Source organism: Triticum urartu, chromosome 7A, assembly GCF_056163025.1.
Source record: "Triticum urartu cultivar PI428250 chromosome 7A, HENAU_Tu73, whole genome shotgun sequence".
Lineage (NCBI taxonomy): Eukaryota > Viridiplantae > Streptophyta > Magnoliopsida > Poales > Poaceae > Triticum > Triticum urartu.
In genome coordinates, this window is record NC_141879.1 from 24,715,557 (window position 1) to 24,731,507 (window position 15,951).

The 15,951-nt window shown below is 47.9% G+C and overlaps 1 protein-coding gene, 1 non-coding gene and 1 pseudogene across 3 annotated transcripts; 1 reads left to right on the forward strand and 2 right to left on the reverse strand.

The window, feature by feature from the left end:
• Positions 1–468: 468 nt before the first annotated feature.
• TRNAD-GUC (transfer RNA aspartic acid (anticodon GUC)) lies at positions 469–540 on the reverse strand. Its single transcript has one exon. It is a non-coding gene; the product is annotated as a tRNA-Asp (tRNA).
• Positions 541–2,851: 2,311 nt separating this feature from the next.
• Positions 2,852–8,532, forward strand: LOC147957167 (uncharacterized; annotated as a pseudogene). The gene is made up of 2 exons (XR_015611410.1): positions 2,852–3,187; positions 7,117–8,532. The product of XR_015611410.1 is annotated as an uncharacterized LOC147957167 (transcript).
• Positions 8,533–9,121: 589 nt separating this feature from the next.
• Positions 9,122–11,209, reverse strand: LOC147957168 (uncharacterized). Its single transcript, XM_087535638.1, has 2 exons — positions 11,073–11,209; positions 9,122–10,480 (listed from the first exon to the last, which is right to left on the reverse strand). The coding sequence occupies exons 1-2, from the start codon at positions 11,207–11,209 to the stop codon at positions 9,250–9,252; spliced, it is 1,368 nt and encodes a 455-aa protein (XP_087391764.1). The 3' UTR covers positions 9,122–9,249.
• Positions 11,210–15,951: the final 4,742 nt, after the last annotated feature.

Consider the following 15,951-nt stretch of genomic DNA (forward strand, 5'->3'; position numbering starts at 1 on the left):
TAACGCTAGCTCAAATATAAGGCAGCAAAACCAACCAAGGTAACATGCACAAGTTAAAAGCAAGTGTTTTTTCTTCATAATAAAAGAATGTGCGGTGGATGGGGCTCTTTTCCCCCTCTCCTTTAATATATGATACACACACTCGTGTGTATCCTTAAAAAGAAAGAATAAAAAAAGAATGTGGTGTTCACTGTAAGCATTTGACAATGATTAGATTCTAGTCCTTGAGCACACGCCATGCTTTTGTTTTTTGAACTGATCACACGCCATGCTTGCCATCGCAACAAAGTATTCTTTTTTGACGACGGCAAATGTCTTGGCAGGGCTCTAGAGCGAACATCTTACGTTTTCCAGGGTTCATACGGTAAATAGACCCGGACAGGCCAGGCGAGCTCTCAGCAGGCCTAAGAGGATGGGCCATGGGAATTAACGGGCCCAAGTGTCGTGGGCCGCAAAACAAAATAAATTCGCCGTTGCCGGGGATCGAACCCGGGTCACCCGCGTGACAGGCGGGAATACTTACCACCATACTACAACGACTTCTTGGCTTTTTAATGCTCAATTAAGTATACTTAGAAGTGCTGACTACCCACAGAACGTTCTCCATTGCCGTGGTTCAGTTTTCGTGCGTGCTCCACATCACGCTGATTGCATGCTCCGGAGTAAATCGTCTCTCGTGAGCCCAATGAGTGAGAGGGACAGTACTGAGGTGTTGACTCAACTTGCTCAGGAAAGAGGAGACACTCACATAATTTCCATCAAACATAGAGAGAAGCAATGGTTCCAGAAACAAGCAGAGCGAGGATCTTCGGGCACAGAAAGAAGAACATCCCTCGGTGTGACCTCAAGGCTCAAGCTGACTGTTGCAGCCTTCGGCGGACAATATTCAAGTTTGACGGCATGATCTCGTGTTCCTGGCGTTAAGTTCTAGCTTTATCGCGCAAAACCTAGATGTCGGCATGTTCTCTCGATGAACCCGACACTGTTATACTGCCAGAAAACGAATCTTTGGATAAATTTTGTTGTTTCCATATGATAATTCAGATACAGTTGTTACTAATGACGCCGGCGAGTATTTGGAACCTTTGAAAGATGCGATGTTGCGGATATTGATTCTACTCCCAGTCAACTTTGATCCACTCACTCCATATTCTATGTTGATATTTGTGCGCCTCCATATACCTTTGAAAACAATCAGATGTACATAGTTGCCCATGTGTTCCATATGCATGCTTCTTTTTTCTTTAGTTGGTAGCACTATTTTTTCCCTAGAAAATGCTTATATCTCTCACGAGTGTTTGCTAATTGGGTTTGCCTGCCTAGTTACATGAGAGGGCCGCCCCCTAAGGAAACTATGCTAAATATTTTAGTATTTTTCTAGCGATTATACCAGTGCATTGATTATTTGAGTGTGTTTTATAGCATTTTGTATGAGGTTTTGAATTATCCTCCTTTTATAATTATTCAAATGATGTTTATGCAATAATTGTGATGCACACTACAACTCGTTATTACACTTCACTAAACTGGGTTGCCCCCCTCCTCCTCCCATGCACATGCGATGGTCAACAAGCTTCTCCATCGCCTTTCTTGGCGGCACATCTGAATGGCGCTCAGTTGTACTCACTCTTAATAGACAATTAGGACAGTTGCTTCTACGAATGCCGACGAGAAGATCGAGGGGGGGCCCATCTTCGGCTGGGAGAGAAGGTTTCGATGGGAAGAAAACTCGTCCTTATGGATTGTGTTGTGGGTGTCGGATCACAGATATTCCCTCACATGTGACGCCTGTCCTTGGCATCGAGCGGATATCACCGTCATTGGGGTTGTCCACTTTGCTATCACCGGCAAGGAGGACACATAGGACAAAGAGGAGAGGTCGGGTGACGAGTGTTGCATTGTTATGGAGGTCACAACCATCATTCTCAAGCCAAAGGGAAATTCAGTAGAGGGTCTTGGTTGACAAGGAGAATCAAGAATAAAAATATGGGCGAAGAGCTACAAGAATTCTAGGAGGACATGGAGTACCTCACGCTGACATCCTGTGTCTGGGAGTGGAGCTGCGGGTGTCCGGTCAACGAGGTAAGGGCATTGGCCTCTGATGGTTCACTATTTGTATACAGGAATCATGGCTGGCCAGAGCATGTCGCATGGTGTCATTCGTCTCCTTGCCAGTTGGGAGCACCTCACATTGACTCACCGGCGTTTGCTCGCTCCAGCGAGCAAACTGACCAACACGCACAACTCTCAGTCGACACGCTTTTTTGGGGGCGACAGGGTGAGAAGTGGGGCCACCACTGGGAGAGGGAAGAGCAATTTAAAAGAGAGGACGGGAGGTCTTATTGTGGTATGCAGGCCCACATAATAATCCACAGGTAAACTCCCCCTGAATTTGTAGGGTGGGCCCATGCTAACTTCCTATTAAGCCTCCACCTAATCTATCCGCCCCAGAATTTCATGATGGGAGCTCCCTAATATCCTATTAAGCCTCCACCTAATCTCTTCTCCCCTTGAATTTCAAGGTGGGCCTTCCCTAATTTCTTATTAAGCCTTCACCTAATCTTTTAATGGGAACAAGGAGGTGCTGCACCCTTTCCCAAACGGGAAAATACAACTAGTCGAATCGTGAGTGCACGATTTGCAAGCATGCACAATCTAGCCTCCCTATTTTGTTAGTAATAGAGTTTGTGCATCTCATATGAGTAAGGTATAAAGTTGCCAAAAGCAAGAAAAATCACTTGAAGTTTGACAAGGTTCCCCTTAGTACTTCGCTAAAGCTTTTCTATAACAAACAAACCCACACGCCACTTTCCCCCTCTCCTCTCTTTCTCTCCCCCCGCTCTCTCTCTCTCTCTCGTCACACACGTTCCCCCCTCCCCTCAACATCCACACCGACTGCGCTAGAACCACCCACGGTTGAGCGGTGACGATGCGTTGAGACAACCGCGTGGGGTACTACCGTGTTTCTGTCCAGATCTGGAGTCCTAGGTGCGGGCGACCAGCCTCATCCAGATTTGGAGTCACCGCAGTCGAGGGCGTCTGTTTCCCCCCAGATCTGGAGCCAACATGATGATTGGTGATGGAGGAAAACAGCATACCGTCTCCGATGGCCACGTCTTACCACGACTGGCATCGGAGAAAGTAGTTGTTGCCTCCACATCGCCCTCCGCTGTCAACATCGAAGAAGGTAGGGGAAGAACTCGCCCTATTTTTTTCTAGAAAAATTAAGGTAAAAATTAGTTGATCTTTGAGTTGTGTTTATTTTATTTAATTGAGGGAAAACACTATACTTGTATATTACTATAGACTGATTGCAATCATTAGACATGGGGACATTAAGTATTGATGGGACACCAATTCCCTCAAAAAAGAAGTATTCATGGGACACTAGCCAACATCCCAAAGCCACTGTGGAGATTGGAATTCATGCTCCACATTGTTACCAGAAATAGCACAAATGGTGTTACACTCAGCGCCTTTATAAATTTACACAATTGTGTAGCCAGTGAGCCAGTAGCAACCTCCAGCCAAAGACCTCAACATTCTCTGGAACCTTAGCTCTCCAAATCACATCCCAAATATTCCAATTATATGTCGCACTTGAAGAACTAGAAGCAGGGGAATTGTACCTGAATTTGAGTTGGGTGGCGAGTTTATAAGCAAGTCATCTATCACGTAGAAGGGTGATTTATGTGAAATATCTCCTCTACACCAAAATCAGAAAATAGCCTAAGGGCAAGGTTAATAATCCATTCATTTTTTATCGAGACAATCAACTGGTTAACCCACCTCAACCTTGAGTTTCTAGCGAATTTGGTAACCTGGGGCCATACTGTCTCAAAATCCACTTGTCTCCCTAAATCTGAATTTTTCGTCCATTCACTATACGCCATGTAATGCCTTCCTTGATTATCTTAACTCCAAGCCGCCGATGCATATGAGGAAATGACCATGTCCAGAAATCCACACGAGGATAATATTCTCATTTCAAGACTCTAGAACATAAACTATCCACCTTGTGAATCAGTCTCCACCCTTGCCTTGCCAAGAGATATTGGTTAAACATATGCATATCCCAGAATCCTAGAACACGTCCTCTCTTTTCTTTTACCAGTTGGTACTAGGAGAGCCAATGGACTTGTGATGTCCTTACTCATCGCCCCACCTAAAGTCCCCGATAATTTTTTCATACTTATAACAAAAGCCCAAGGACATTTGAAAAATCCAAAGAAGTAAGTGTGAAGCGCTTGAACCACTTACTTGATCAAGACATCTTTAGCTGCATGGGCCATATACTTTTCAGTCCAGTCCTTGCACATTTTTATGAACCTTTCCATGATTGACTGAAATTCGAGGCAAACATCCTACCTTCTGGGGTTGGTAAACCCAAATATTTACTCTCGAAAGTGGAAGACACAACACCAAGGGTGACCTTTATCTCTTACTGGACATGGGGCAGGCAGTGTTCACTAAATAATAAAGAGCATTTAGCTGGGCTAAGAAGCATTCGTGTACACCTTTGAAATAGATTTGGAGTGTCCTTCACTGCCCTCACCTCTCTTCCTATGGCCTTGAAGAACAAAAGTTTGTCATCAACAAACATTAGTTTAGAGACACCGAGCCCCCCCCCCAACAATTTTTATAGGCATTAACCTCCCTTCCAAGACCGGATTTATTAAGATGCTTTCCTGACCATCTGCAACCAATAAGATGGTGCATTCAGTATGTGACTATAATATTCCTTCTCAGCTAGTGAGTACTCCTTATCATGGACCCAAAATCTTTCATGTCTAGGACTAAACATCCTGTTGCAGCACTCCCAGCTTAGTGCAGTCATCGGCCAGGGACTTCAATAGTTCCCTCCAGCGACGGTACTCTTTCCCATATCTACTCTTATCGGAAGGATTTCACGTTGCTATGCACATTGGTCTGTCGCCGTATTGCAGCCATAGAGGAAAGTGGTAGGAGCATATGCGTGTACAACTTTTCACTCTGAATAAATCACACCAACCCGACGATGCAACTGCACTTTTAACCTGACGGTCACATTGCTTTTGCCATACTGTTTATTATCGTATGTCCAGGATGGCCCCTTATAGCCCCAATTATGAAGATAACACTAGAACAAGGCTTCTCTGAAATTGGTATTTTTCTCTCGGATATCCAAGCTACTGAAAAGTGCTCATGCTGCCACATCGTCTCATAAAAATCACCTATCATCAACAAGTGTTCATGAGCATCTGGCTTTATTCTTTTGAGTAAACTCCAGATGTGACATCTTCCTTACTCCTTAGGTTCACCATGTAGCCCGACACTTCGGGCCATGGGAATCATGATTAATTAAGACATCGATGTACCTCAGGTCATATGGCAGTCTTTTTATTTTAGTTCATTCATCTCAGAACAACGCAAGGCACCCTTGCCATCACCATCATGCACAATACAATTCTGGTGGCCTAGTATCTACCTAAGATTATTGAAACTCTTTTCACATTGCAGAGTTTCAGAAAGTAAAACGATCGTCAAGTGGTATATGCGCGCACGAGGCAAACTAGCTCTTCAACTATCCGGGATTGCCCGAGGCCTCAACAGTTCTAGATTAGGTGACTCATTTCTCCTGACAGGTGCCTTCCCTATCACATGTCATTCATCGGCAACCCATGGGCCGATAGCTTCCTTACCACCTAACACACCTATGTTGCTCATGCCACCTCCATTACCCTCACCACATGCCTTCTTGTTCAGACCAGGACCCTTGTAACTTGGTGTCGCCACAAACTCACTACCAGACTCACTGTCACATCCCATGCGTTTACCCAACACTACCCCGGTGTTCACCAGGGATTGATCAACTTACTTCCTTGACTTACCATTGAGGCTATTATTATCTTTGTGGTGCTTGGCTTTCGTGTTACCGGCTCCAGGGGTAGGGGAGGAGCCTTGTTGAGGTTGACTTCGCCCACTTCATTTTCCTTGCTGGCTGCCGGACTCATGGAGGAGGCCAGGCCTGGCCTTTACTCACCTCCGCCCTCCAGGTTCAGCCTCGGCAAGGGAAGGAACCAAGTTGATGTCGAGTTCTACCCCCCTTGCTCTGATTTGTACATACAAGCAGCTTTGGACTGATTGCTGGTATCGTGGACGAGACCTTCCCCACCTCCTGCTGGAGTTGGGAACCCATGACAGCCATTGGTGGTGCATGGGCCGACGCTAGTGTTAGCATAATCTTGATTGTTTTGTTTGGAACATGATGTAGATGGTGCTTGCATGTCACGTGGCTTTAGTTCTTTGGGAACTAACCAAAGTCATGTACATGTACTAGTAGGAGTTCACGTGTTTGAGTAAAGCTTGAATCCAAATATGTAGTATACGATGTGATCTTGGTTAAGTCAATTTCCGTGTAGGACATGGTCTCGTGGGTTGGCTGAGTATATATATTTGCTGACCGGTGCCACGGTCCACGGTCAGACAGAGTTCTCCACCGCGCAAGGCTTCCCAGGATCATCTTCCTTGGCCCTCCATCACCCCATTGGGGGCGACCTCCTCTGACGCGCTCATCGCACTTTTGTTCTTTTTAGCCTACCTCTGCCATGGATGATTTGGGGATCTGAGTGTATGTGTTGTTGGTGGATGTGCGATCTTGTTGTGTTTATACTATATGAAAAATATGAAATAGTTCAAGGGTATACCACTATCAGTGTAGAACAATCTTAGAATTTCAATATTGCTTGCACTTTTTAATTTCAAATGTTGATGAAATTTATCGCGCATCTGCGGCCCGGAATGGAGGTGGAGACAAGAGCCCAACCTATTGCACAACACATATAAATAACATTCGGTGAAAAGAAAAATATAGAACTTGCCTTTTCTTTTAAAATGTTGATGAATTTTATCTTGATCGAATTTTCTTGAGGCAGATGCACATTTCGATGGCAATACTGTAGTCTTTACTCTACTGTGTATTATGTGTATAGTTTCTACAAACATTTTTATTGTGTTTGTATAATGATCATAGTTGTAGTAGTACCAAGTGAATTAAAATAGTGATAGCAATTTATATTATATAGTTAACTCAAGTCCATTGCTAAAATTGTTGTCCTTTCATGATCCTTAATGCAGAATTTGAAGCTGATATCATGCAAAACATCAATCAGAGCTCCAACACCCCCATCTCCGTGCACCGTGTCATGTTTGGACCCGAAGGCTGGGTGGACCTACCACATGGATTATTGCACTCCATCATTGTCCTGTTGGGTTCAACTCGTGACCTTCTTGCATTCATCGCCACCTGCCCTAGCTGGTATGCTGCATTCATGTCAATCAAATCTACCTTGGGCGAGCTCTTCCCACCTATTATTTTTCGGAACTGTGCCGACCAGACAAGCTCAACCGGCTCTAACATTGGAAACACATGGGAGCTCATTGATCCTGTATATCCAAGTACTCCGTTGTGTCGCTTGACCCCTCCAAGTATTTTGGACAAAATGGCAATCATCAAATGTTCTTATGGTCATGCGATTTTCTGCTATGACAGATCCCTTGTCATTATGGACGTGCTCACTGGCACTAAGGTTGCAGCTCCACCTTTCCCATTGAGTCAACTATGGTACAAAACCTTCATATCTCCAGAGGCGTCACCAGATTCATATATTGGTTAGCAGCCCGCACTGCCTGTACACTTGGCGAGTTGGGAGCCCCTCTTGGTTGCACTGCGATTTTCTAAATGCACATTTGATCAAGGAGATAGTATCTTTCAAAGACCGGGTCATTATGAGGATGCGTCAAAAACTATACACTGTGCATTTGGCACCTCAGTTTCATGTTGAGGTACTAAGAGTTGATTGCAGAGATTATATGGACCCATACGTGCTTTCCGGAAATTTGGTGGCTTGTGGAGACACACTTCTCCTACTTGGTCGTAACGGGGAAGCCTTCTCCATTGACTTCTCAACTGTACCTGCAAAGTATGTGAGCGTGGAAGAGGGAGGCATGGAGAAGTGGGCGTTCTTCTTTGGCGAGAAACGTACTGGACAGCCACGACTTTTAGTGAATCCAGAGAGAATGGGTTTAAGGGGTGGCCTTGTCTATCGGTTGGATGAAAACGCTCGAGTATTTTCATACCCAGTAGATGGCAACCAAAATGAGGAGTTGGAGCCAGAACCTTGTTTTGCGACGATCAATGCTTATCTTGCTCGCAATCCTACATCCTTTGCAGCTTGGGTATGAGATCGTGGCATTGCACCGCGCAGTTGTCTTGTTGTCGTTGGCTGCACTTGGGGACTTTTTGTCGCTATGTTCCTTCTAGTCTTCGCTCCTTTGACGGAGTACATCAAGATTTGTAATAATCTCTGTTTGCCACCCAGTGTACATTCCTGGAGGCAAAACTTGTGCTACATGCTGCTATTTTCGCTGAACCTTGTTAATTACTCCCGTTTTGCATACAAGAGATAAGCGTTTGCATCCTGAAACAATACTAGCTTCTTGGGTCTTCATATCACTCTTCAGCATTTTTTGTGTGCACCATGTCAGATGTGCCTGGGCTTTTATTTTAGTTATGTGCTTTGTTTGGTTCGTACATCTATTTGTAGCTTGATCTCCTTTTAAACAAAGATAATCAAATGCACGCAGAGCTGTTTGCTGAAGCTATGTTCAAATGCAGATCTGTTTGGTTGTCGAACACTCTGTCTGCCTAGTTTTTATTGGTGCGAAATATAAAATTTATGCTGAATGCACATATGCTGCTTATATGTTTGTTGGCTGAACTTGCAGTTTATATTAACCTGATGCTATGGACTTGCATCCTCACTCTAATTCTTGGCGACCTTGCAATTCTCCAGCCCAAAATGGCGTACAACGTTCAGTTAAAAAATTGTAGCTCTGCCCAAGCTATGTTCTCAATATTCACATTTCCACCCAATGAGACTGTCATATGCTCAAGCACATCACGTGAATAATCAACAACCATAGTACAATTACTCTTAGCTATTTATGTATGAAAGGGAAGTTACAGGCCTAGCCCATGTTATGAAGTGCCCAGGTACAAGAAAACTACACAATCTGTAATAGATGAGAAATAAAACATATGGGTCCTTTGTAATCACCGCAGAAAAAAAAGGTGAGTACATAATCTGATAACTTAATCTAAACTTCTGTTTGTAATGCAAGTTTCGAAACACGTCAAGAACATTCAGTGAGCCACTCATCCTGCAACTGCAACATGGTAGAATCCTCCCACCAAAGCTGTATCAGAAGCTAATCACCAACCGCACTCACGGCCATAAGATCATCGCAGGACAGAACGAGGAAACGCGCGGGGAAGACCCAGGTTGACTCCAATTTCAGGTACCGTCTTCCAGTGTTGAAGAGCTGTGTCGAACGGTAATAACATTTTTGCCATAGTTGCACTGCAGCCCAAGGTTTTTCAGACTGATAACTCAGGAAGTATATGTGGTTGCTCCTCCCTCCCCATCCCTCCGGGTTCATGCACGGCAACGCCTCGCACCGCTCGTCAACGCTGATAAAGATGGCCCAGTTATCTAACTTGTTCACCTTCACCCACCTTGCTTTCTTGGTCATGGTGTCCACTGACTCAAGCTTGAAGGCCATGAACTGGAAGGCCTCCGAGCGCATCCTTCTCCCCGCCTCCACAAGTTTGATCAAGAGAAGCGCATCACCACACACCACTAGCCATGCCTTGTCATTTGCCGAATAGAGATCTTCGGTTTTATCTTTCTCAAACACAACTTTAAACTTCCGAATAACGAGACTGGGTGACAAGTGAATGATGTAGAACCACCCGAAAGACCCTAGGGCATATGTCTTGCCATTGAAGGCCACATTTTGTTCAATCGAAAAACGACCAACTTTAGGACTGTGTTTTATCCAAGAGTCGCTCCCGATGCGCCACAGGAACAGATAGGCTCCAGCACCGACAAGGAGATGCGAATCAGCGGATGCAACAGGGGCAGTTAAGGTGACATAGCTGATGCAAGTGAAGTGAACTGACTGGAGGAAAGGAGGACCAACCTTAGTGCCACTGAATGGATTAACAATATGGAACCCATTGTTGTCGTAGAAGATCAGCTGACCATAGGAGCAGCGCAGAAAGGTCATGCTTCTGAGGTCACTCAAGGAAAGAATACTGCGATAGGATGAGGTGGCAGCAGGGTCAGCCAATCTCCATGTGCATTTGTGGAATAAGGTCCAACAGTTATGCGAGAGAGTCTGTCCACCGTCGGTACGGAGATTGGGGTGGAGGAGCAGAGGCTGGACAAAGGACCTGTATGCTGAGAAGAGATCACACCAATGGCGACAAGTGGTACCGAAGGCGAGGAGGTCGCGGAACGAGCGTAGTAAAGCGACAACAGGTCGGAGCAGGTTGTCCGGGAGCTCTGCCCATCCTTGCGGCCGAGATGAAGCAAAGAGTGAGGAGACAGAAGCAGAACATGTCCTGTTGGCCATTACTTGCACGATGGCGCTCTCCCTGTTCAACACAGCAAATTCAAGAAAAAGGTTAGGCATGCGAAACAAGGTATAACTTAACTGTACAGGAATTGCCAAGATTCTAAAAAACATGACTGGTGCGTGTCGTTAGGACATACACTGAACTGAACAAAGGTACTAATCGCATTGAGTTGTCGCTCCCTAGAAGCTCAGAACAAGATCAACAATGATGAATGCACTGGATATAAATTTTATACGCGCTAGATAGACGGGTTGTTGAAGTTTCATATAGATCTTTGTGTATACAGATTACACACCACAATCGCCTAGTAAGTACTGTATTTCTCAAACAAATACTGTAGCTGGCAAGTGTCGATGCTGACAGAAAAATAAAAGCAGAGCACATATGATTTTCTTAGCAAATTGAGAATCAGAGACCGCAATGTTGGAGATCTAAAGCAGGGAAAGCCTCAATCTGGATTGCTTTTCTTCTTCGAGATAAGCAGAAATCATCTATGCCTTACTCTTGCAGATGTAGGCGGATCTGATGCAACATCCGCAGGTGAAGAGAAACGGGATGGGACGCAGAAAGAAGGAGGCGTGCAGGACGAGGTAGGGGTTGGAGGTATTACGTGAGCGACGAGGACGAGGAAGCAGTGGCGGCCGACGCTGAGGAAGATGGAGAAGGATGCGCGTCGATCTCCCGCGGCGGCGCCTCCATGCGCGCCGCCGATTCTTCCAGCTCTCGGATGAGCAGCGCAGCCTTCATTTTTTTTCGAGAATCAGCAGCTCAGCCTTCAGAACCTCGATATTTCCTCTTCCTGTTATAAGGCGGCCCGGCCTAGTCCAGGGATAATGGGCCGAACATGGGTAACAGATTCCTACTTCCTCTATGTCTATGTTTTTTGTTTTTGTTTTAAGGCCAACTCCAACAGTTTGTTGGTGACCCCAAACAGACGCCCGCTTTATCCGAATTCTGTCAGTTTGGGTCAGCAAAACCGACACAAGTGTTTATTTGCGGTCATCCATCGATTGTCGCACCCGACGGCCCGTCGCATTGGCGAAAGCATCCAAATTTAAACTAAAATTCAAACCAAAAAAAAGAGATAAAAAGCAATCTAAACAATAACTATATATTACATTAAGTCATGGCCGAACTGTTCATCATGCATCAAACAAACTCAAAATTATTAAAAAGAAAAAACAAGCCGTCGCCACCGTCTTCACTTCATGGCGTCGCCACTGTCTTGGCTGCAGTCTTCCTCGTCCGCGCTAAGGTCGACGAAGGGAGGCGGCTGCCATAGGTGGGCTGGTGGCGCCTATGGAGGCTGCACTACAGGGGGCGGCGGCGGTGGCAAGTCGAGCGGTGATCATGGGTCAGTGCCAACCAACATGGCCGACGCAGACACCAACACTGCCGTGCATGACAAGGTCGAAGTCCACGACCAGGACTGGCCCACCACCGTCGAGTTCCACTGGGGTTCCGCGTCGTCTACCTCCTCCAGCTCGGGGATGACAACATCCCCGGCAGCCGAAAGCATGATCTGCACCTCCAGACCATCCCACTAGGAGTTCTCAAACTCCATCACTGAGTCTGTCACGATCCTCCTCACCAGCTCCTTCTCCTCCTCGACCGTCATGGGCTGATGTGGATCTGGTGGTGGTCGGGGTGGTGAGGGCGCATGTCCGCTCAGTCGTGCCCTAAAGCGCAGACGGTGAGGGACTGGAGGACACTGTGCCCTAGAACGTGACTGCACTAGGCTTGGATGGCCAGCAAAAAAGGTCTGCTGGCGCACTTCGTACTCATCCCAGAACAAAGTGACCCAAATTGAGGATGTGCCGATGTACCTGGGATCATCGACGAGATTCGGCGGCAACAAGGCATGGCGGTGGTTGATCTCGAGGAGTCGCATGTGACCGGTCACCGGAATGGCCGACACTGGCACCCGATCTGGGCTCATGTGCCAGCCGGTCGGTAGGTGGGCGTCCGACCACGCCAACAGGGTGGAGGTATCCCAGTAGCGCTGGCACACCTATACCTTCACATATGGGTGGTCCGTGTCCCGGCGGCGCGCCGAGCGATGGTCAAGCCAGTGGCGGCGTGTGGGCCTGAAGAAGATGATGCCTCAGTGTCGTGCTTCCCTGGCTTGGCCATGGCCGCCCGACGGCATGGTCTAGGGTTGGTCGGGGTTCAAGGGGGGCAGGACGAGTGTGAAAGCGGGAAGATGCCATGGGGACGAGGATGTGGACGATTGGTCCATGACTTCGTCATTAAAAATGACGCTTGGGGGAGGTTCACTGGCTGATAGGCGGGCCTGTCCCATGCGTGCGACGTAAATGTAGGTGGTGGGAAGTGGTTGGGGGCCGGCATGCAGGACTGGGCGGACGACGAGAAGCTGCGTGTGTGTCCGTCCATTGTCCGGTTTCACGCAAATCCGACCCATATTTGATCTGGATTTGGGTCGAGATGGACATGATGTGGACAAGATTTGTTCTTGCTCCGGCGCGTTGGGCCATCCCATTTATCTGTTTCAACGTAAACGGACAGAGCCAGATCAAATGGGGTCGCCTGTTGGAGTTGGCCTACGAGGCGTTCGGCTTGGATGCCCAGGTTGTTCCGCTATGAGAAGATGTGGGAGACTCGTGATAAATTTGATGGGTTCATGGAGGAAGCTTGGTCGGGCCGGGGTGCCGGAAGTGCAGAAGAACTTGGAGGAAATTTCAGAAAAGAAAGACGGAGGGAAGGGAGAGACAGGTGGAGGGGGAGAGGACATGACGAGGTAGGGCTTGGGGATATTACGTCGGCGAGGACGAGTCTGCCATGGCTAATGACGTCGAGGAAGAAGGATGCGCACGATCTCCCGCGGCGGCGCCTCAATGCGCGCCGCCGTTTCTTCCAGCTCTCCAACGAGTACTACCATAAATCGTAAACGACAATTCCTAAATGGCGCCTGTTCCTTCTATTTCCGCAATCGGGCGCACACCTTCTCCTCCGCGTGGGTCAGCCCATCTTCATTCTTTTGTTCTGTTTTAAAATACCAAAAACTGCACGCAAGGGCTTGGTTCGAACCGCCGATCTTAGCTTCCATGTACACGCTCCACTAACCACCCGGCTGCCTCACCTTTTGGTATTTACTTAGTGGTTGTTTGGATAGAGGAGATTAGCAATAGGATTATAGAAAATGCGTTTTAAGCTGATTTCTAGGAAAAATCGGTTTTATCTACGTTTTTATGAATAATCAGTTTATGAAAAACTATGTTTGGTTACGTAGATAGCCCCGTGACTCGTTAATCTTTGCTCGTCACTTTCTCCAAATTGGCCGCCATTGCTTATCCATTGAAGTACACGTATATGCAGCTGCTCCCCTCGAGTTTCTCCTCTACTCTCTCCGATTCCTCCTTCGTCCTTAGTTCGCTGACATCGCTGCTCCATTCCTCTCTTTTTTCTTTTTTTTGCGGGTGTGCTCCATTCCTCTCGGCCTTAGACGAATCAGGGCCTAGCCCCCGATTGCTGCTCTTCTCTCCTTCATTGGAGGCTTCACCAAGGGGGACACCGCTGAAGTGCGGACGACAGCAACGACTTCCACTCAACGGCTCGCCGTGCGCAGCGCCCGCTTCCCCTCGAGACTCTGGTGTTCGCGCTCGGCGGTGACCACTTGCTCTGGACAACACGGCGCATGCGAACGGCGGCAGTGGCCGCTTCCTCGACGACTCAGGGCATCTCCAGTCGCGCCCCCAGGAAGGCCTCCCCAGGCGTTTTTCTTGCGCCGGCGCCAAAAAATCGGCCCAGTCGCGCCCCCAGGAGCCCGATTTTCGCCGGCCTGGGCCGAAAATAGCGCCGACGGACCCAGGCCGAACCTGGCGCGCTGGGGGGCGCCCGGGGGCGCCGGGCGAACTTTTTTGGCGCGAAAAAGCCACGGGCCCGCCGCGTCAGCGACACGGCTCTCTTCTCGCCCCTTCGTCGTCCTCATCGCCTCGTTTCCCGCAGAGAATCAATGCCAAAGCTGCCGCGCTGCCGCGCCGGTCAACCTGCGCCATTGATGCCTCACGGGCGGCGCAGTGAAGGCCAGACGACGCGCGTCCCTCGCCCTCCCTCGCCCGCCACGCGTAAACACGGCGGCCACGCGTACGGGCGGCGTCTCGGCCTATATAAGACGCGCACCAGCGTGCTCGGCGACCACACTCTCTCGCCGTCATCGTTCCTGTTGGAAATATGCCCTAGAGGCAATAATAAATTGATTATTATTATATTTCCTTGTTCATGATAATCGTTTATTATCCATGCTAGAATTGTATTGATAGGAAACTCAGATACATGTGTGGATAAATAGACAACACAATGTCCCTAGTAAGCCTCTAGTTGACTAGCTCGTTGATCAATAGATGGTTACAGTTTCCTGACCATGGACATTGGATGTCGTTGATAATGGGATCACATCATTAGGAGAATGATGTGATGGACAAGACCCAATCCAAAGCATAGCACTAGATCGTGTAGTTCGTATGCTAAAGCTTTTCTAATGTCAAGTATCATTTCCTTAGACCATGAGATTGTGCAACTCCCGGATACCGTAGGAATGCTTTGGGTGTGCCAAACGTCACAACGTAACTGGGTGGCTATAAAGGTACACTACAGGTATCTCCGAAAGTGTCTATTGGGTTGGCGCGAATCGAGACTGGGATTTGTCACTCCGTGTGACGAAGAGATATCTCTGGGCCCACTCGGTAGGACGTCATCATAATGTGCACAATGTGATCAAGGAGTTGATCACGGGATGATGTGTTGCGGAACGAGTAAAGATACTTGTCGGTAACGAGATTGAACAAGGTATCGGGATACCGACGATCGAATCTCGGGCAAGTATCGTACCGATAGACAAAGGGAATTGTATACGGGATTGATTAAGTCCTTGACATCGTGGTTCATCCGATGAGATCATCGTGGAACATGTGGGAGCCAACATGGGTATCCAGATCCCGCTGTTGGTTATTGACCGGAGAACGTCTCGGTCATGTCTGCATGGTTCCCGAACCCGTAGGGTCTACACACTTAAGGTTCGATGACGCTAGGGTTATAAAGGAAGTTTGTATGTGGTTACCGAATGTTGTTCAGAGTCCCGGATGAGATCCCGGACATCACGAGGAGTTCCGGAATGGTCCGGAGGTAAAGATTTATATATAGGAAATCCTGTTTCGGCCATCGGGACAAGTTTCGGGGTCATCGGTATTGTACGGGGACCACCGGAAGGGTCCCGGGGGTCCACCGGGTGGGGCCACCTGCCCCGGGGGGCCACATGGGCTGTGGGAGGTGCGCCTTGGCCTACATGGGCCAAGGGCACCAGCCCCAAGAGGCCCATGCGCCTAGGGTTTTAAGGAGGGAAGAGTCCCACAAGGGGAAGGCACCTCCTATGTGCCTTGGGGGGGAGGGAAACCTCCTCTTGGCCGCCTCCCCTTTCCCATCTAGGGCTGCCGCCCCCCTAGGGGTGGGAACCCTAGAGGGGGCGCACCCTC

What these genes read in the sequence shown, in the direction of transcription:
- LOC147957168 (XM_087535638.1), bottom strand. Translation starts at nt 11,209, where the DNA reads ATGAAGGCTGCGCTGCTCATCCGAGAGCTGGAAGAATCGGCGGCGCGC. An exon ending in TCCTCGTCCTCGTCGCTCAC is followed by an intron (nt 10,481 to 11,072) that starts GTAATACCTCCA and finishes TGTGTTGAACAG; the next exon opens with GGAGAGCGCCATCGTGCAAG.